The following is a 22248-nucleotide window of genomic DNA, read 5'->3' on the forward strand; positions in this document are numbered from 1 at the left end:
GTCCAGGGACCAAGTGAGAAAAGATGCAAACACATTGATAAATGTGGGCCATTATCTCCCTTAGGAAAGTTGTGTCTCCAGCATGAAGACCTTGCTAAGAAGTGTATACCTGCCCTTGCTCGAGAACTTGAAGTATCTAATGACCTTGCCATCCGGAACAATGTGATCATTGTCATCTGTGACCTGTGCATTCGGTACACCACCATGGTGGACAGATATATCCCTAATGTGTCTGTGTGTCTCAAGGACAGAGATCCTTTCATCCGGAAACAGACACTGATCATGCTGACCAACCTTCTTCAGGTAAGATGCTTATATTCTAGGAGAAGCGTGTCCAATGCAGCACTGGAGGACACCAGTGGTGCTCATGTATTGTGAAGTTGATCAGTTCTCCCATCCTCCTGCACTGATCGTCTATGTGACCTAGTTTACCAGTGCAAAAATGTGTACATTGAATGTGATAAGTCACTGTGGGCTGACTGCTGGATCCTAAGGGGGTAACTGACAGCTGTTCTGTCATAGGTCATATGGTTTCTCGGTTACTTACTAATGTTTAAAGGGGTTGGCCACTTTCTGGTTATTGTTGCCGAATGTGTTTGTAAGATTATTTTATGACACTTACTAATATAACCTATGTGGAAATTCTGCACCGTTTCCTATATTTAATATGGTATGCTCCTTTGTTTACAAAGGCTTTTGTGCTGGCCACACAGCACAAGGTGATATTAACTCTTTAGTCACTAGGAATAAACATGTTAAACCCACTAGACCACCTGGGATTTTATTTACCTACTACACCATTGGGGATGGGATCATTGCCCACTTGACCACCAAGGATATAATTAGTAACTAGCGCAACTGCTAGGGATGTGATCAGTAATCTGCTCGACAACAAGTAATGTAATTATTAACCTACTACATAGATTCCTAGCCTTTTCATTGGAACAGAGTACCCCAAACAGTGTTAAATGTTAACAAAATAAGACTATTCTCGTGCTGCTGTGATAGGCTGTGTTCCTTTAGATTTGACAGAATAGAACAGCATACAGCGCTAAGCTTCCTGTCAAAATGACGCGCCATGATGGATGACTATTATTTAAATTGCATTCCTCGCTACCAAACATACAGGAGAATACAGCAGTACATACCTCTTACATCCTCTGATGCACATGTTCTCGTTCCTTATCTTCTCCATTCGGACCGCCATGATGACTTCTTTCAGCCATGTCTCATCTCTGCAGAGTTTGTCAAAGACATCCTAGTTTTCTATCATCCTGCCCACCTTATGAACACCCCATCTTGCCACCTCCAATACCCCTGCTGCCTTCCTCAATATTATACTGATGAAACAGATAGTTCTCCTGAAAATACTAGTACCACGCATACAGTGCCTTTTTCAATAATTATTGCCACACAATGCCCACAGAAATAATTGTGCGTGTGACAGTGCTGTAAGCATAGTGTGTCTCTTCCGCCCTCCCCCCCAAAAAAAATTAATTGTGCTAAGCTGTGCACCAAAAGTAACAAAGGCCACCGTAGTGCCTCCCAGTAGTAATAAAGTTCCTTATAGTCTCCTCCTCGGTAGTACAAATGCGAGGAGTGCCCCCAGAAGTAGTAAAGCTCTCAATAGTGCTTCCCAGTAATAATGACCCCCCCCTATTGTGGTCCCAGAAGTATCAGAGCCCATCAAAGTGCTCTCAGTGGTACTGATGCACTCTTATAATGCCTCTAAAAGTATTAAAGCCCACCTATTGCCTCTCATTGATAATAACAGTGTTCCAACAGTATCCTTCCCCAACAAAAAATAACAAAATCGTATACCCGCCTCACTCACCTTTCCATGCCGCTGTCAGCGATCTGGTGCAGGACACAGGCCTCTTTTGGCCTGCATTTTGAGCTGCTTGCAGACGGGCTTAGGCAGTGCAATGATGATGATGATGTCATCACGCCGCCTGCACTGGCCTCTGCTTCATGCCTAAAGGCTGGAGGCCTATTAGAGTGAATGGCGGAGCAGGTCTCCCATTCCCACTGCAGTATTAAACTGTATTACAGTCTTGATGATGGCTTTAATGTGGAGTGGCCCTAGCATCCAGGAATAACATGTAGCTGGATGCTAAGCCAGTCGTGCGCACCCCGTCACCCTGTGGTGCATACACCTTGGGTTACGCATATAGTAGGTTCGCGAACACTGACGTACTAGACCAGTAGATGTGGACCCCCTATATTGCAGTGCCGCTGCATATATGCTGCCTTTATGTTGAATATAACGGTGTAGATGACTTGTCCTGGGAAAGCATTGATCGTTTTATTTATCTTTTTCATTGCAGGAAGAGTTTGTAAAGTGGAAGGGCTCCCTGTTCTTCCACTTTGTCAGTGTCCTGGTGGACCCAGACCCGGATATTGCCAAGTAAGTGTTCATGATAAAGGGTATCCACATGTGCAGCAACTTCAGCAAGATTCTGTGCAGCAACTTTACTGTTCTTTTCCTCCCATATTCCAGGTTTGCAGAATTCTGCTTGGTTCACCTTCTTCTGAAAAGAAACCCAGTCATGTTCTCTCAGCATTTTATTGAATGCATTTTTCACTTTACTTCTTACGAAAAACACGACAAGTACAACAAGTTTTCACAGACCGAGAGGTGAGTTCTGCATTTTGCTGCATTCCCAAACATTGGTATTGAGCTGGTACCCTTTGAATTTGCTGACTTTTTCTTTTAGGGAGAGGAAGCTGTTCTCCCTGAAAGGAAAGGAGAACAAGGAGAAACGCATAAAAATCTACAAATTCCTGCTGGAGCACTTTACAGACGAGCAAAGGTTCAGTCTGACTACAAAGATAAGCCAGAATGTTTTAGGTATGTCTACACCTTACATGTTCTAGACCAGCTGTTGTGATACTACGAGGCCAAGCATGCTGTAAAGGCAGCAGACTGTCATAACATGCTGGAACTTGAGGTCTTTGGAGGGACACAATTCAGACGTCGTCGTTCTAGGTTTCTCAATCTTTCGCCACTGGAACCTCACCAGCTAGATCATAATGATGCACTGGCCTAACCATTTGGTCAAAGTCCATGGCAAAATGAAACATTTTCTCAGTTCTTTTCTTCATTTCCCTCTTGGACAAAGAATAACAAACTCAAAAGGACTTAAGTTTCTGAACCAGACAGTGGTGTAGCCAGAAAAGACCTCTACAGCATGTGAGGCATGCCTCATAGTATGAGAGGCACTATTCTGGAGCCATCTAGACAGTATGAGGGTTCTGTGGTATTTGTTCTATGTGTTTGGTCTTTTACATCGAGCGGTCTCTCTGTTAATTGTCATTGCCCCTCCAGCTTGCTTTGTGGATGGCGTGTTACCAATTGACATTGAAGCCAATGAACTGCTATCCGACATCTTTGAAATCATGAGCTGCAAGGAGATCAAGTTATCTGCAATGAGGTCAAAACCAGGGGAGGAGACTGTTGGAGGAGACGACGATGAAATGGCTATGGCTAATGCTGTAATGCAAGTGGCACAAAAGAAACTAATTTCCCAGGTGACATTTTGATAATGTACAGGGGGGTAGTGACTGGTATCAGTGATTAGTCTGCTGCTGTATAGAAAGAGTATGTCACATCTTGTTTCTTTTACCCCTGCAGGTCCAAAAGAAAAACTTTGTAGAAAACATCATCCCCATTATTTCATCTCTGAAGGGCTTATTGGAGCAGCAGAGGATCCCTGCATTGCGGGACCTCATGAATTACTTGCGGGTAGGTAGCCAGTGTAAGAGACTTGTGGGTAAATGCCATATATACAGGCATAACATTTTCTGCTCCATCTGCAGGAGATGATGCAGGATTACCGAGATGAGATCAAAGATTTCTTTGCTGCCGATAAACAGTTGGCAGCAGAGCTGGAGTACGACATGAAAAAGTACGAGGAGCAGCTGGAGAGGGAACAAAACGAGCAGAACAATGTGAATTCTTCCACCGCTGCTGCATCTAGCAGTCCACAGGTAAGAAGGACAGAACTGCTGTGTGGCAGAGAATTAACACATGTGGGTCATTTACAAAGAATGGGTTTTTACGCCAGTCTTTGTTTTTTTCCCCCATACATTGCTGGAGGATTTGCCTAATTAATGATGAGACATGTTCCTGTTCATAAATTAGGCGCATCTCCAGCAGTCTGTGTGCCGGAGTAATTGGAGTAAAAACTACTCCAGACTCTGACTGCAGAAGTTTTTACTCCTCTGATAAATTTGCTTAAGGCCCGACCCCACCACTCAAGTGGAGAGGGTGGTGTGAAAAAAACGCCCATGTGACAAATGTGGCGACCCAGCTATATTCCATTTTAGGCTACTTTTAAATCTGTGCTTTCCCTTTCCGCTATTGAGATCCATCATCAGGATCTCAATAGCGGGAAAACACTTCAGTTTAGTCCCCATTCATTGTCAATGGGGACAAAACTGAACTGAAGGGATATGGGCATGAAAGTTTCCACCTAAACCTTAACCCCTCCCGATGCAGGGCATGAAGTAGAGCATCTAATGCAGTTGTGAACCTAGCCTTACCTGAGGGCCTAAGTCTCCTCCAGGCATGGGCATGAAATGTTTCCACCTAAACCTTAACCCCTCCCAATGCAGGGCAATGAGAGGGGAATCTGTTTTTAATATACTCGGGGGTGGAGTAGTTACCTTGCTCTCCGGGGCCTGGACAATTTGTGGGTCTTCCCCACTTCAGGAGTATTCTTTTCTAATGCATTACTGATCCATGGTTCCACTGTGCCGTGTGGCACCGACACTGGAAGTGTGTCTGCTGCATGGAGTATGGCAAGGTCCTGACAGCCGCATGGACCGGAAGTGAAAAGGTCCTTAGAAGTCAGCAAGTGCAGTGATATAACTTCTAGTAGACAGACTGTAAAAGGTGGATATTTAAGAGGTGCACATTTGAGGAAGGGATCCCAGCCGTCTCTGTGCTCCTGACCGGCAGATTGCAATTCTCTTAAACTTTCACTACTTTATTGAGGAGGAAAGCCAGCGTGCAAGCCATCCAGAGGCTGGCTAGGACTCCACAACAGTAATCCTTCCATGCAGTTTAAAACACTAGGAAATAATGCCTATTATACAGATATTATTTCTTACATGTTATTTCGAGAAGCTCTATATGGACTCACAAAATGATGATGGTAAATATACAGTAAGCTCTCATTGTCCAGCCCACACTGCTGTCATACGTGGGGATTTTTTTTATTACTGGAATATTGCATCCGGCAGGGCTTTCTAGTTTCCTTCACAAGAAGTTGCGTTGCATGGCCTCCAGGTATTGGAGATAGTGCCTGCCCTGACTAGTCTTCACTATTCTGTCATTTCTCTAGGCCTCTGCTGCCAGTGGTTCACCCCAAACCCCAACTGCTCATCGGTCCCCTCTCCATACTATAGGCGAGGTACCTGGAGGGACTCCCTCTACACCCATTACAACACCCAGGGTTGGCATCCTTGCTGGCCAGGTTTCTCGTCCAAGGTAAAGATGAGGTCTTTGAGGGTTCTGTTCTTATACTGGGAGATGTATATGCTGACTAGTTTTGTCTTCCTGCAGGCAAAAGTCCCTCAGCACTCTCGCCATCCTTAATTCTGCAAGGAAAACAGTGGAAAACTTAAGGAAGGAGAGGAGCAAGAGCATTGGGGCGAATCCATCAACACCACCCCCATCCAGCAGCAACAGCAGTAAGCTGGGTAAGAGCTGAATGGTTTCATTTAATTGATCATGTCCCATCATATGACATTGTACCAAGGTTGATTGTGGCCAGTTGCAAGCTGATAAAATCTAGAAGTCATTGTTGTAACAATGCTTTCATCATTAATTTGTGTTTTTTATTTATTTTTATTTTGGGCTTTGTTTCTCCTTTTAACTCAACTTTTATTTTTCTTCTTTTTTCTTCTTTCCTGTAGTCTCATTCCGCAGCTCCGATCAGCAATCTAATACGTCACTTGACGAAAGAGCGATCAGTACTCCAGAACGTAAGTATGCAGTCTGCATATCTCCAGCCATGTTTTAGATTGTGAGCACCTGTTGAATCTGCTTGCAATTAGCCTGCCATTAAATGGTTAGCGCTCATGCATACGACCGCAAAAACACGGATGTTGGCTGTGTTCGTTCCGCAATTTACTGAACGGTTTGCCCATAATATTTGCGCCTATTCTTGTCCCGCAAAACGGACAAGAATAGGACATGTTCTATCCATATCTTTTGCGTCCCCATTGAAGTGATTGGGTCCACATCCAAGCCGCAAAACATGCGGCTCCGATGCTGAACCAAACAACGTTTGTGTACATGAGCCCTTATTCCCGTCTTCTTAATTGCCTCCCTTCCTGCAGAAAAACTGAAGACCTCACTTACCAAATATATTAAGTACATCCTTTTCTCGCCACTCTTTCTTTACTGCTAATTGTCAGGGTTTATGGCCACCGCTGTGATCTAGCAGCAATGGGCTTGCTTTCACAGTGCGAGCATATGCTCAGTCCAGCAAAGTTAGAGAGAGCATGCATTCATGGCAGCTTCCTCTCTGACCACTGCTCTGCAGTGCCTCAGCTCCAGGGCATGTGCACTAGCCATGCAGCTCTTCTAAAGACTTCCGTTAGCAGCATCAGGAGGCAAGTGGTGCCTTGGCCTCAGAGTGCTGCTTGTATGTTAAAGGGGTTTTGCGGACCGCACATGGCCGGCCCTATGATAGAGCATGTCCTCTTCGTAATCGGACAAGAATAGGCATTTCTAACTTTTTGTGCGAGGCCGCCGAAAGAAACTACGGATGCAGAAAGCACGCTGTGTGCTGTCCGCATCTTTTGTGGCCCCATTGAAATGAATGGGTCCACACCTGTTCTGGAAAATTGCCAGAATTTACAGACATGTGAATGGACCCTTATAATAGAGTTTACAAAAACAACGTTAATGGGGCCATAAACTGCCGCATGACCAGATTGCAGAGGTTAGAAGGGAAGGAGTGCCATATGTTTTTTTTGGTGCTATTTCACATTTGAAGAGACCCTGAGGTACCCCTGTAGTGCAAACCCCACTAAAGTGACCCCTTTTTAGAAACTGCACCCCCTTCCCCCAAGGAATTTTTTAAGATGTGTAGTACTTCGGTCCAACAGATATCTTCCAGAAATGACTGTGTGGTGCTTGGTGAAAAGTGAATATGAAAGTTGTGTATATCAGAGCGTAATATGGTGGTAAAAATACAGGGTGCATAAAGGATAAAATGAATAATCCATGGATGAGTGGTATGCTTTGGATCAATCCTTTATGTACGGTCAGGTTTTTTAGGGCAGGTTGCACAGTGATAAAATGTGTCGCTCCTGATCCCCCTTTTGGAAGACATTTTGCATTTCTTTTGGGTCCTTCCCTTTTGTTCCCTAGTTTTACACATGGCAATGTACGGCTTCAGAACTTGATCTGAAAGATGAACCCCTCCCATGTAGTCCATGATGCAGTCTGTCGTGGGGGTATAGTGGTACCTCATACAAGGACAGGGGGGCTGGTGTTCCTGTGAACTGTGGTCAGTATAAGGACATCCCTCTTGTTTTACTTAAAGGGAATGTGTCATCAGAAAATGATTAAATCACTTTTTTATGCGTAACATTTTTAAAGGGAGTCTGTCACCAGCATTTCACTTTTTTAACCCTTCCCACAGCTCCCTAGCATGCTTACAGTTAATAAAAACGTTACCTCTGGCATCAATCCTGGACTTGTAGAACCCTCAAAAACGATCTTTATAAGATATGCGAATGAGGGCTTGCAAGTGCCCAGGGGCGGTGTTACTCTTAGGTGCCCTGCTTGCTCAGCCTTCTCATTGCGTCCCCCCGCCCCTTCCTACCCTCTGCCCGCCCATCCTTTCCCTCTGACCTCCTTTGTACTAACTTGTTATGCTGCCAATATCCCGCGCCGGCGCACTCATTCCTTTGGCCGGCGCATGCGCACTGCGATGCCCATTTTTTGTACGACATCACAGTAACTATTGCGCATGCGCCGTCTAACGACGCGAAAATCGGCGTCGTTAGCCGGCGCATGCGCAATAGTTACTGTGATGCCGTACAAAGAATGGGCATCGCAGTGCGTATGCGCCGGCCAAAGGAATTTTTTTTTATATATAAAGGTAAAACATATTGACTCAAATTTATCATTAACATGAAGTACAATGTGCCACGAGAAAACAATCTCTGAATGGCTTGGATAAGTAAAAGCATTCCAAAGTTATTACCGCATAAAGTGACACGTCAGATTTTTTAAATTAGGCCTGGTCAGGAAGGGGGATAAATGGCCCGGTCTGGAAGTGGTTAATTTTCCATGTCAATATCTATATTTAAAGAGGACCTTTCACTTGTAAAAACTATGTGAACTAAGTATGCTGCCATGTAGAGCGGCGCCCGGGGATCTCACTGCACTTACTATTACCCCTGGGCGCCGCTCCGTTCTCCCGTTATGCCCTCCGGTATCTTCACTCACTAAGTTATAGTAGGCGGTGTCTTCCCTTGTCCTGTGGGCGTCTCCTTCTCCTAGGCTGTAGCGCTGGCCAATCGCAGCGCAGAGCTCACAGCCTGGGAGTTTTTTTTCTCCTAGGCTGTGAGCTATGCGCTGCGATTGGCCAGCACTACAGCCTAGGAGAAGGAGACGCCCACAAGACAAGGGAAGACACCGCCTACTATAACTTCAGAGCAAAGGTACCGGAGGGAATAACGGGAGAACGGAGCGGCGCCCGGGGATAATAGTAAGTGCAGTGAGATCCCTGGGCGCCCCTCTCCATGGCAGCATACTTAGTTCACATAGTTTTTACAAGTGAAAGGTCCTCTTTAAACGAAAAACATAAAATCCTGCTATTTTCTTACTGACCACTAAGAATAATAATTGGCACCACTTCTTGGTCTGTACAGATCACTTTACTGCAGTTACCTGCGTACATATACACAGAGGTGGTATCATTACAGGCAGGATCAGAATGAAAGATAAGTGGCAGGATCCACCATTCACAATAGGTGATTGTCAAATCTTATCTATTTTTTCCTTGTACAATGACCTCTGCACAGGTCATAGAGCATGCCTAGAAGACTCTCCCATAGAAGTCCACGAGGTCCCCTACTGACCACTGTGTCCATGGCCCATGTGGTTGCTGTAAAGCAATTTTTGTAATGCTTTCTAAATGCTGTTAACAGTTCAGGCAAAATGGCTGCCCTAATAATCATGTTCAGGAAATATAAGAAATAAAAACAGATTAGAAATAAAGGAAAATGTGTTACTATCTGATTTTATCATTAATGTCATTTGGGAACACAGCTCCATGGGGTATACGCCTAGCTACCACTAGGAGGCGACACTAGATATGAAAAAGGTTGGCTCCGCCCAGGTGGACTATACCCTCTCCACAGACACTAGGCTAATCAGTTTTAGTCTAGTGTCCGTAGGAGGCAGATGCGACCTGCTCTTCTCCTGACGAAGCCTACGTGGCGAAACACGTGTCGAGGTTGATGCGTTTGGGGATCTGTGTCACCAGTTCACAGCAGCAATATGGGTAGGTAACATGGTACTTAGTGCAGGGTGGGATGAGTGGTTAGAATCATCTGTACAATACCATCTTTATGTGAGCACTCCACCGTCCTATTAATACCCCACAGTATCCATAGGTTAGATGCTTTGACCGAGAGGATGTTAGTTGTTCAATTATAAGGTATAGCAATTGCACCTGCAACCAATCCTGTGTCTGTAGCCTCTGCTATATTATATTGTTGTGTTACCTGCTGTGTATGGTTACACTCACCCCCAAATGTGATTCTCCACATTGTAGAGCCCCATAGTGGCTCAGTCTCCATGTCCTGTCCCCCTTTTTATGCTCTAACCTGTATTGATTATGTCATATTTGAATTGAATAAAATTAGATTTTTTTTATCGTGATACATCCTCGCTCTTTTTTTGTATAGTTGTAGTAGGTTGAGGAGTTGGGTATTACTGTTGGGGTTGTTGTAGGCTAGACCTGCTCTTCTCCTGCAGGTCTTGCTGCTAATATTTTCTTTTATTTTTATTTTCTTAATTTTTTTCTCTTCACTTTACAGGTGCAGGTTTTATCCTGCAACAGGGGGTCTTCATTAGGGAGGTCCACTTTAGTAGCACCCCCTGTGGGCACGTACCTCGGTAGTCACCCAGTTCCCCCTTACTTTATCCGCAGTGGAGTACCGGTAATCCCACTCTAGTGCGAGTTTACCGAAAGGGTGACCCTGCGGCACCCAAAGACACCAGATGGTGTGTATGCTCCCTACCATAGTTAGGGACTCCTTCTCTTCCATCCATCCATACTCCATCGGGGTCCCCCCTGGCTTGTGCCTGGACTAGGCCACGCTAGTTCCCACCTTTTTTCCTGGCATCCAGGATCTCTGTGTGGCTCATTTTCTATATGGGGGTCGCTATCACACCCTTCCCTCCCCCCTCAGGGCATTCCTTTCTCCCCTCCCCAGGTCCCGCGGTGTCCGCCCGCTTAGGGTACTTCATTTTTGCCTACGGCATCTACTTTAGTCCCCGGCTGTAACAAGGCTGCATCTGTTTTCCAATTTTTCCCTGCCATCCAGGGGTTCTATTGGGTCATTTCTCTCACCAGTGGGGGATCACTTTGACCCCCTTTCCACGAATACCCTTTTTTTGTAGCCTTTTGGAGCTTTTTTTCCTGCTTCCCGGCACCCTGCAGCATTAGTCCGCCTGTGGTGCCTCATTTTCGGCTCTACTATATCTACTCTAGCCCCCGGCTTCTGCCGGGACTAGGCCAAACTCTTTCCCGCCATTTTTTCTGGGTTCCAGTTTTTTTCTAGGGGTGTTGCCTCCCTCGTGGCCTTCTAGAGGACTCTGCACGTAATTTCTGGTGGGAGGACGAGATGTCCTTCTTCCCAGAGGGTGCTTTCCCCATCTCCACAGTGCTCCCTGCCCATATGTAGCGTCATTGGTGGGACGTATTATCTTGGGCCCCTGTTCGGTGGTTCATGTTGTAGCAGGTCCCCTTGCCCTCCATCCCTACCCCTGGGTTGCATCTGCTCCTGCAGTGGCTGGGGGTTGCTGTGCTATCGGCCTGGCTGGCTTGCATGTGGTGACTGGATCCTGGGCTCAGTCGGGTTACCATAAACTCTGTTCAAGGGTCATCTTCTCCTCACGTGGGTCCCTCACCTCCACCGTAGCCTGCGCCTATTCTCGGCTATGATGATTATATGCCGCTCTTCTGGGAGTCCTTTGCTTCCTGCCCTCGTTCCATATCAGGGGGAAGTGTGCAGTAGCGGCCTAGGGTCTCCCCTCATAGGCCATGCTCATCCCCTGCATCCTGGTTTCCTCCCAGGACGGGACTAGCATTGAGGAAAACTCCTCAGGTTTCTTCTGCCTAATTGGAGGACTCCTCTGCACCGATTCTGACTCTGAACAGAGCATCAGGCGGTCTTCCACCATACAGAATCTCTCTGGGTGATCAAAGACAAATGTCCACTAAGGAACCTCTCCTCTCCAGGGTTGGTATCCCCTTTAGTGGATTTTCAGATGGCACTCCCCTGGTTGCAGGTAATTATCCACACAGGTAAGCCAGCTTGCCGCCTCTCCAGTAGGTGGTGCTTTACCCGCCACCGTGTTTAGCACGCGGGCACACCTATGTGGTGTCCTAGGTACGTATGCTCTCACAGTCACAGGGGGGTACTTGTACCACTGCCAAATGCTGTATCCAGCAGACTTTCCTGGTTGCAATGTATCTCCTTTTCAGCTGGGGTAATTTCACTATTACTGGGGGCTATATTCAACACACCCTCCTAGTCCAAGTGTGTTCCAGGCCACCGTATTACTTCTGCAGACGCTGTAGCCAATACATCACCCTGGTGCTAGTGTGCACCACGCAACCATATTACTCCCTTATCAAGCGGAGTACCTGTACTATCTTCAGACGCTATAGCCATTTCACCTGTCTGGTACTAGTGTGCACCATGTAGCCACATTACTCTTTTATTAGGTGAAGTACCTGTACCATCTCCAGAGGCTGTAGCCATTACACCTGTCTGGTTCTGATGTGCACCATGCAGCCGTATTTCTCCCTTATCAGGTGAAGTACAGATGCCATCTTCAGATGCTGTAGCCATTGCACCTGTCTGGTTTTAGTCTGCACCACACAGCTGTATTACTCCTTTATTAGGTAGAGTACATGTGCCATCTCCAAATGCTGTAGCCATTACACCTGTCTGGTTCTAGTGTGCATCACGCAGTCATATTACTCCTTTATCAAGTGGAGTACCTATACCATTTTCAGATGCTGTAGCCATGTCTCCACTCATTATAGTGTGCACCATGCAGCCAGATTACTCCCATTCTCAGGCAGAGTATTTGTAGTATCTTCAAGTGCTGTACCCTATTGGTGCAATCTGTGGCCCATACGGCTCCTGCATTACCCTTTCCTGGCTCTAACGTGTGCTAGGCAATCATGTGACCCCTCTTCATGCGGAGTGATGGTACCATCACCAGACGCGATATTGATCACTCTTTTCTGGTTCTAGTATACATGTGGCACCCCATTACCGTCGTCCTCGGCGGTGTACTTGTACTATCTCAAGGCGCTGTATCCAACAAACCATCCTGGTTGTAGTATGTACCTGGTAACCATATGTCCCCTCCGCCCTTCTTGGGCGGAGTACAGTTGCAATTGTTAGATCCAGTATATGGCTGCCCTGTTTGGATCTGACACCCGGTGCAGTACCTCCTAAACCAGGCCCTCTGAGTGCACCAAGTCTTCTCATTGCCCCTTTACTAGGCATGATTTTTACTTTATTTCTTGACGCACTATTTAACAAGACTTCTCAGTCCTGTTATGCACCAGACAACCACACTCTCTCCGCCATGGGCAGGTTGTTGGCTGTCATGCTAGGTTTGTTCTTTGTAAACCCTATAAAGTACTACTGTATACCGCACAGCTGCGTTACACCATTTCATGGATGCAGTACTCGTGTTGTTGTTACTGCCGTTCTGCTTTGTTTTCACAGAGTTACATGGCCCAGTCCTGGAAGTGTACCTGGATCACCACTGGATGCTCTATCCTGCAAGGATAAGAAGCATTGTGAGCACCAGCCACTACTGCAGTTTTTGGGTCATTGCTGGACGTCCTCTCATATGGCTGTGACAGAACTAGTGAGTACCACACACCTTCTTGGTGGGTGGAATTTTCTGCATCCTGCTCTGTTATCGGACATGGTCCCGTAGTTCTTCCATGGTCCGGACGTTCTTGGCACTCTTATGTTCTCTGATTAGTTGTGCTACTTGACAAAAGTGCCATTCGTTTGGGCCTCGCCATTGTCTGCACCTGTCAGTTTATTCCCCCTTCCTTGGGGGTTTCATTGTGCTCTGCTGGTAGCTGGTTTCTACATGTCAGTGTTGTCTCTCCCGGCTTTCCCTGGCAAATTCTGCATCCTTTTCTGTCGTATGGATGTCTGGCGATTCTATTACAAAAATCCAGGCTGCTGTTGGGGCAGTGTTATACAGTATGCTAGTCACTACACTTGGGATGGTTGGTTAACCATGGTTGATGTTGTTTTTTTTTTTTTTTTTTTTTTTTTTTTCCCTAGGGTTGCTACATTTCATTTTTCCTTTAATAATCTGGCTATTATTGTCCTCATGTTGTCCAGTTCTGTGGATTCTACTTGAGCCTCTGACTGGGTAATCCTGCTTGGAGTCCCTGCCCCAATGATTCTTAGACCATTTAACTGGCTTGTTCCTTCTGGGGAAACTACTCATGGCATCTCTGACCGCACATGCTCTGTATGACAGCTGCTTCTTTAGGCCCGGTTTGGTTCTTTTTCCTCCTGGGTCCCCATAAGCTTGTTTCCCTTTGAGATTCTAACCTCTCTTCCCGTCTCCCAGTGTCAGGTCCTGGTACCTGGGAGTTTGTTGCTCCGGTTTGCATTTGTATTGGCCACTTCTGGGATGGAGCTTTCCCTCGATTTGAGAACTGTTTCTCCTTGGTGTGTTTGGAGTCCTCTCTCTTTTACTTCAAAATCTCTTAGACAAGTGTGTCTCCACTTGTATTACCAGGGCCTGCAACTGGTTCCTTTTTTCTTGAGACTTCATGTGGCCAGGGATTTCTCTAGACTTACATTTTACAATATTTTGTTCCAGTTTTTCTGAGGCTCGATTCTCACCTCCTTTGTATGGGAAGCATGTCTTTACGTTACCTTCTCCTGGCCATTACCAAGTGCCCCCAGTAGTTTGCTGCTTTCTCTGGCAGGATGGGGTTTCCACCTTCTCCTAGGGTGTTTCTCTTTTCCCACCTGCCTTGCAGTGGAAGGAGGCTTACCCACTTCCCATGGTGAGTTTTTGCTATTCTTTCTCTCAATCGTTCAGCCTCCAGTGCTTTCTTGTTTCCTCTATACCCTGGCCTTCAAGTGGTGTTTGCCACGGACAGGACATGTTTTTGGTCTAAGACCATTTAGTTTTTATTCCTTGGCGGGTCCTCTTACTGGTCGGGTTCCTTTGCTTCCAGCACTTATGGAATTGCCTTCCTTTTTCCGAGGGGTGGTCTACAGGGTCTTCCTTTAGCTTATCTCCAGGAAGTTTTTTTTTTCCTTGGTTCAGGACTGGTCCTGGAGCCTCTCTGCTCACTTCCTTAGTTTTCTATCTACCATTTCATGCTATGGCCTCTCCTGGTCCGGTTGGGTCACATGGTTCTCCTGCACCTATGCGTCCAACTTTTTGCATGAGATTTCCTTCTCACCCTCAGGGACTGCTTTGGAACGTCCCATGGTGCTGTGTCCCCCAATGAGATTAACAAGAAAATTTAGATTTTTGTACTTGCCGTAAAATCCCTTTCTCGTTCAATTCATTGGGGGACACAGATCCCACCATTTTGTTTCATTTCTCTTTCTGTCACTGGGCTCCTGCTCTTCTTCCCCGGTCCAGGACATGTTGGTGCTTTTTGGTTTTTTTTTTCTCTCTCCTACTGCGATTGGTAACGGATTAGCCTAGTGTCTGTGGAGAGGGTATAGCCCACCTGGGCGGATCCAACCTTTTTTTTTTTTATATCGTCTCCGAGTGGTAGCTGGGCGTATACCCCATGGTGCTGTGTCCCACAATGAATTGAACAAGTAAGGGATTTTACGGTAATTACAGTCATCCAATTTAACTGGCAGAAAACATTTTTGGTGACACATTAACATTAACCACCAGCATGTTATGGAGGAGAGCCCTGCTGTGACAGTTTGTGAGTGGTTCCCTGAGCAAGGATCTAGGGAGGCCTCTCTGATTTTTGCATACTGTGCCACAAGCTACAGTACCTCTGAAACTTAAGAGACTTAAACAGGGTTATGCCGGTGTAATAGTCATCCACATAGAGGTGGTAACCCTAATCCAGCAGTGGGTGCATGCTATTTACCCACTTATGCCTAGGACGGGACGGCATTCTGGGGATGATATCCAGGTGCCTTTTCCTTCGTAAATCCGCAACCTGTAGGTTTTCCCAGAGGTATTCTTACACATCTTATACATTTTAATTCCATGTCTTGCTGGGTAGGTGTACAATCTGCTGGGTTTTGGAGTGCCAGTTAATTGTAAGTTTAATAGAAATAACTAATGGATCTTTAAAAGGGGATTTATTAATAGTAAAGGGAATTATACATAAAAGGTTAACTGCCTAACTGAAGGACAGGAGTAAAGGGAACATTCGGGAAGGAAGTGCCTAACTAGCTACCTATGTGCATCCCTAAAACACCTCCCAGGTACTGTCGTAGTCAGTCAGAGCAGCCTATTTATAGTTTGTGGACATGCTTGTAGAGGTTAACACCTTACTGTAGGTGGCATCCTTGAGTCCAGAACAGGTCACTGCAGGCTGTGGCTCCCCCCAGGTCTGGAAGAATCATCAATCACATGTTCACAGGTGTGTTCCTCAGAGAGCAAGGCCCTGTATTGTCTCTCAGGCATGGTGCTTCTTGCTTTCCTAGATAAAACAGCAGAGTCTATTGTCTGTTGAGCAGATAGGACTTGTCCACAGCTATTGTTTTGTGGGGAGAGTTTGTTAGGTATTTACAGCCCAATCCAACTTTGCTGTAAAGGCCTGAAGTCAGGAGTCGGTAAAATGTTGGCCTTCCAAGAGCAGGTATTGGCGGAATATTACCCTTTCTTTAAAATGTATAAGGGACTAGTCTATGCAGATTATTTTTTTTTTTTTAGGGTGTACACCTCCGTAAACTTGGTGCTAAAGTGGTCGAGGACTGGCCTCATTTTAAATACAGTCAAATCTCCTGTCATAAACACTCATTATAGCTAAATTCTCACCTATAAAAAGAAAAATATTATAGCAGTGTTCATGGGTTGTCAAGAGTTGAGATGAGTATTTTACACAGCTGTCAGAAGAGCAACATGCTAGAACTCAGTAAAACTGAATCTAAGATACTCTAAAGCTAGGCTGAAGTTTAATCATGTAGGACAAAAACTGCTGAAACTTATTAATACAGACCAGCTGATGATTATTATTTTTTTTAGTCCAACATGAGTAAAATGCAATTATTTAAAAATAAATAAATGCCCCAGAAGGTGTTCATAGCCAAAAATATCACCAAAAATTCATTTTTTTTTTTTAATGCTAAACATTTTTAAACTGGTCAATTTCTGATGACACATTCACTTTTTTGATACCGGCTATTTTGAGTTATGTGACTCATTTCATCAGACATTATGCACACCATCAGTGCTGAAAGCAATTTTTCATTCTATAGCACTGGAATCAGCTATTTGTGCAGTGATTTGCAAAATTAGGGTAATTTAACTGTGATATTCTGATCACTCCTATAATGCTCTGCACAATGTCTCTACTGCTATTCATTATGACTGTCAGACCAATGCACTAAGATGACAGACCAGGAGTAGGTCTCTAAGCCCACACTATAAATGTACTGTGAGTTGCATGAACCTTTGTGACACCGACTAATATACATGACATGTTTACCAATGGCATGATGCCAAGTAGCAGTCCAGTGCGAGAATAATGTGGTGTATGCTGATGGGTAAAGACCGAACTGATAGGGCAGTATCAGACCTAAATCAACAGGTTTTAACATTTTGTAGTAATCGGCTTTTGATCCTTTTGTATACAATATTTGCAGTGATGGTTGCAAAGGATAGAGTTCCTCCGCCTTGAATTGAAGATTGTTTCAGCTGAATGCCTTATTTTTTTTGTATTGCAGGAACTATTAATAATGTAACTTTTGGAGCCGGAGTAAGTTACATTAGTGCAAACCAAACGCCAACCTCTGAAAGAAGTCTAAACCCCTCACATAGGCAAAAGCAAGATGTCCTGTGTGTCATGTCTCCAGACGAGCCGTGAGTATTGTGTGCTGGTGGACTGAATGGTTGTCCCAGTCACCCATTCAGAACTGCCCTTTTAAGTTTGTAGTCTCAATCCTTTCAAAACCCCCAAACTTGATTATTTTTATATACACTGCTCAAAAAAATAAAGGGAACACTTAAACAACACAATGTAACTCCAAGTCAATCACACTTCTGTGAAATCAAACGGTCCACTTAGGAAGCAACACTGAGTGACAATCAATTTCACATGCTGTTGTGCAAATGGGATAGACAACAGGTGGAAATTATAGGCAATTAGCAAGACACCCCCAATAAAGGAGTGGTTCTGCAAGTGGTGACCACAGATCACTTCTCAGTTCCTATGCTTCCTGGCTGATGTTTTGGTCACTTTTGAATGCTGGCGGTGCTTTCACTCTAGTGGTAGCATGAGACGGAGTCTACAACCCACACAAGTGGCTCAGGTAGTGCAGCTTATCCAGGATGGCACATCAATGCGAGCTGTGGCAAGAAGGTTTGCTGTGTCTATCAGCGTAGTGTCCAGAGCATGGAGGTGCTACCAGGAGACAGGCCAATACATCAGGAGACGTGAAGGAGGCCGTAGGAGGGCAACAACCCAGCAGCAGGACCGCTAACTCCGCCTTTGTGCAAGGAGGAACAGGAGCACTGCCAGAGCCCTGCAAAATGACCTCCAGCAGGCCACAAATGTGCATGTGTCTGCTCAAACAGTCAGAAACAGACTCCATGAGGGCCCGACGTCCACAGGTGGGGGTTGTGCTTACAGCCCAACACCGTGCAGGACGTTTAGCATTTGCCAGAGAACACCAAGATTGGCAAATTCGCCATTGGCGCCCTGTGCTCTTCACAGATGAAAGCAGGTTCACACTGAGCACGTGACAGAGTCTGGAGACGCCGTGGAGAACGTTCTGCTGCCTGCAACATCCTCCAGCATGACCGGTTTGGCATTGGGTCAGTAATGGTATGGGGTGGCATTTCTTTGGAGGGCCGCACAGCCCTCCATGTGCTCGCCAGAGGTAGCCTGACTGCAATTAGGTACCGAGATGAGATCCTCAGACCCCTTGTGAGACCATATGCTGGTGCGGTTGGTCCTGGGTTCCTCCTAATGCAAGACAATGCTAGACCTCATGTGGCTGGAGTGTGTCAGCAGTTCCTGCAAGACAAATGCATTGATGCTATGGACTGGCCCGCCCGTTCCCCAGACCTGAATCCAATTGAGCACATCTGGGACATCATGTTTCGCTCTATCCACCAACGTCACGTTGCACAACACTGTCCAGGAGTTGGCAGATGCTTTAGTCCAGGTCTGGGAGGAGATCCCTCAGGAGACCGTCCGCCACCTCATCAGGAGCATGCACAGGCGTTGTAGGGAGGTCATACAGGCACGTGGAGGCTACACACACACACACACACTACTGAGCCTCATTTTAACTTGTTTTAAGGACATTACATCAAAGTTGGATCAGCCTGTAGTGTGTTTTTCCACTTTGGATTTGGAGTCACACTCAAAATTAGACCATGGGTTGAAAAATTTGATATCCATTTTTGTGTGATTTTGTTGTCAGCACATTCAACTATGTAAGGCTACTTTCACACTAGCGTTGTTTTAATCCGGCGTTCAATTCCGACACCGGAACTGCCCGCCGGATCCGGAAAAACGTGTGAAAACGGATTACATTTGAATCCTGATCAGGATTTTGATCACAATGAAAAAATGCATTGGAAAAAACGGATCCGCCATTTAGGGACTTTAACTTTTTTTTCACATTTTTCGGGTTTAACATGCAAAAGCCGGATCCGTTTTGACTGAACACACAGCGCCAGATCCGGCGTTAATGCAAGTCAATGGGAAAAAGGCCTGATCCGGCGTTCAGTCAAAGTGTTCAGGCTTTTTGGCCGGAGGTAAAAATACTGCATGCTACGTTTTTCTGAAAAGCCTGATCAGTCAAAAAGACTGAACTGAAGACATCCTGATGCATCCTGAAGGACTGACTCTCCATTCAGAATGCATGGGGATAAAACTGATCAGTTCTTTTCCGGATTTGAGTCCCTAGGACGGAACTCAGCGCCGGAAAAGAAAAACGCTAGTGTGAAAGTACCCTTAAGAACAAAGTATTTCAGAAGAATATTTAATTAATTCAGATCTAGGATGTGTTATTTTTGTGTTCCCTTTTATTTTTTTGAGCTGTGTGTGTGTGTTTGTGTGTGTGTGGGTGTGTGTGTGTGTGTGTGTGTGTGTATATGTATATGTATATATATATATATATATATATATATATATTTATTATATAATCAAAGCCAAGATGGTATACATTGTAGCCCAAATGTGCCGTTAAAACATTAGTAAATGTGTTGCAAAGTTAGGCTACTTTCACACCTGCGTTTAGGTGCAGATCCGTCTGGTATCTGCACAGACGGATCCGCACCTATAATGCAAACGCTTGTATCCATTCAGAACTGATCCGTTTGCATTACCGTTTGCATTTCTGTTCATGATAATGCAAATGGATCCGTTTTGACTTGCATTGAAAGTCAATGGGAGGCGGATCCGTTTTCAATTGCACATATTGTGTCAGTAAAAACGGATCCGTCCCCATTGATTTACATTGTAAGTCAGGACGGATCCGTTTGGCTCAGTTTCCTCAGACGCACATCAAAACGCTGCAAGCAGCGTTTTTCGTGTCCGCCTCCAGAGCGGAACGGAGGCAAACTGATGCATTCTGAACGGATCCTTATCCATTCAGAATGCATTGGGGCTGAACTGATCCGTTTTGGGCCGCTTGTGAGAGCCTTGAAACGGATCTCGCATGCGGACCCAGAAACGCCAGTGTGAAAGTAGCCTTAAATAGCCATTTCGAAATGTGAAAAAAGTGGCAACCAATTTTTCAGCAGATGTTGGCACACAATTACCCGGACTTCAGGGACAGCTACAAGGGCGAGGGCCAGTATGTTTGGTAGACCACGGTTACTGTCATGACTACATTGGGGGAGATTTAACAGAAGTGGTATAAAAGAAAACTGGCTTAGCTTATATCAACCAATCAGGACCCCTTTAGAAAATGAAAGGTCGAATCTGATTGGCTATTATTGGCAATTACACCAGTTTTCCTTTACACCAGTTTTGATAAATCTCCCCCACTGTCTTTTTTCTTTAATCTGATCCACACTTATTAGTCTGTTTATGTGGTGGTCATTCTCAAATCTATTTGTCTAACTTTTCTGTGGTTCATTCTCTCCTTCAGAGCGCCGCAACCACGAAAGTGGAACGTGGAGTCGCCAGTGCAGAGAAGAAGTACCAGGCGGCAGCCATCGGGGCGAGCTCCACTCAAACCAGCCAACTAGACGGAGGGGTGTGGGTGCTTTGGCTGATGCACTAACAGTCACCTTTTCTGTACATATTTCTATGTATGACACTGCTGAACTCTTTGTATAATATTGCACTTATCCTGTAAACCATGTTGCTAAACTTTTTAATTACACCCTCTCCCCTCATTTTATATATAAATGTTCAGAGCTGGAGCCAAATTCTTGTAATCACTTTATAATACCATCTGCTTATTAAAAGGCTTTATTGTGGATAATTGTGCATGGTTGGCCCAGTTTTGAAGTGGTTATCCCATTACAAATGCTTATCCACGGGATAGGTGATGTGTCTGATTGGCAGGGGTTTAACTGCTGCGTTCTCCGGAGTTGTGTTACTTCTCTATTTAACTACCGAAGTTAGAGGAGTACTTTTAATCCCCTATCTCTGTCAGTCCCACAGAGTTTGATACAACATCAGAGGCCCAAAAACCATTTCTAAGGGCTCATTCAGATGGCCGTATGCTGTCCACAAAAATACTGAATGCTATCTGTTTTTTTGCGGATCCGCAAAAAAGGATCGCATTTAGTATTTTTGCGGATCCATAGACTTCAATGGGGCCATGTCCTGATTTTCACGGACAAGTATAGGACATGTTTCATTTGTTTTGCGGAACCGTGGAATAGAAAAGTGAATAGGTCGGCATCTAGTCTGCAAAAAAACAGATCCGCATTTTTGCAGATAGTATACGGCCGTCTGAATGAGCCCTAAGAAAGTAACTAGGTTGGAGCTGCAGGGCTCCAGATGGCAACCAAAATGGTCGCCAATGCAACTTAGAATTTACAAATGGCGGCAAGACTGTTTAGTCTTGTCACCATTTGCGACTAGACCCGCTGCCGCAGCTCTGCAGTTGAATACAGCGGCGGGGCACAGGAGATGAGTGTTCTGCCCCGCCGCCGATGTTCTTCACAGCAGCGCAGTGGAGAAGGAGTCTCTCCCTCCCCCCTGTGCTGCCGCCGCCAATAGGAAGAGAGATGGGAGGAGGAGGGGAGGGGATGTGGCCACTGTGCCACCAATGCTGCAGTTAACCCCTCAGGTGCAGTACCTGAGGGGTTAACTGCAGCGGATTGCAGCTCCCTGTCAGAGGTCGGGTGCCGGCTATTTGATTCCGGCACCCACCTCCTGCATCTGTATTAACAGGTCAGTTATCTTCATTTGTGGCGCAGTGCGCCCCCCAACACCCCAGTATAATAAACATTGGTGGCGCCGTGCCAATGAGGGTTAAAAAAAATTAACTCGCCTCCTCCAATTGATCGCGTAGCTGCCGGTCTTCTGTTCTTTCTTCAGGACATGTCAAAGGACCTGTGGTGATGTCACTGAGCTCATCACATGGTCCATTACCATGGTGACGGATCGTGTGATGAGCGCAGTGATGTCACCACAGGTCCTTTTCCTCACAGATGAAGACAGAAGAGAAGCTGGGCTGCGCGAACAAGTGGATTAAGGCGAGTTAAATTTATTTATTTATTTTTAACCCCTCCAGCCCTACTTAGCATTCTGTTTTAAGAATGCTATTATTTTCCCTTATAACCATGTTATAAGGGAAAATAAT

The 22248-nt window shown here is 45.5% G+C and overlaps 1 protein-coding gene across 1 annotated transcript in view; it reads left to right on the forward strand.

Moving 5' to 3' along the window:
- The window catches only part of NCAPD3 (non-SMC condensin II complex subunit D3), a 48797-nt gene extending 27887 nt beyond the window's left edge, over window positions 1-20910 (forward strand). The window contains 12 exon segments of the mRNA XM_040431090.1: window positions 65-303; window positions 2328-2407; window positions 2501-2638; window positions 2718-2851; window positions 3329-3531; window positions 3635-3745; window positions 3820-3990; window positions 5349-5494; window positions 5570-5706; window positions 5923-5991; window positions 17197-17332; window positions 20578-20910. Of these exon segments, the coding sequence (XP_040287024.1) occupies window positions 65-303; window positions 2328-2407; window positions 2501-2638; window positions 2718-2851; window positions 3329-3531; window positions 3635-3745; window positions 3820-3990; window positions 5349-5494; window positions 5570-5706; window positions 5923-5991; window positions 17197-17332; window positions 20578-20677 (1664 nt within the window). The 3' untranslated portion in view covers window positions 20678-20910.
- The last annotated feature ends 1338 nt before the right edge of the window (window positions 20911-22248 follow it).

This window comes from Bufo bufo, chromosome 1 (genome assembly GCF_905171765.1).
Source record: "Bufo bufo chromosome 1, aBufBuf1.1, whole genome shotgun sequence".
In the NCBI taxonomy this organism is placed as follows: Eukaryota; Metazoa; Chordata; class Amphibia; order Anura; family Bufonidae; genus Bufo; species Bufo bufo.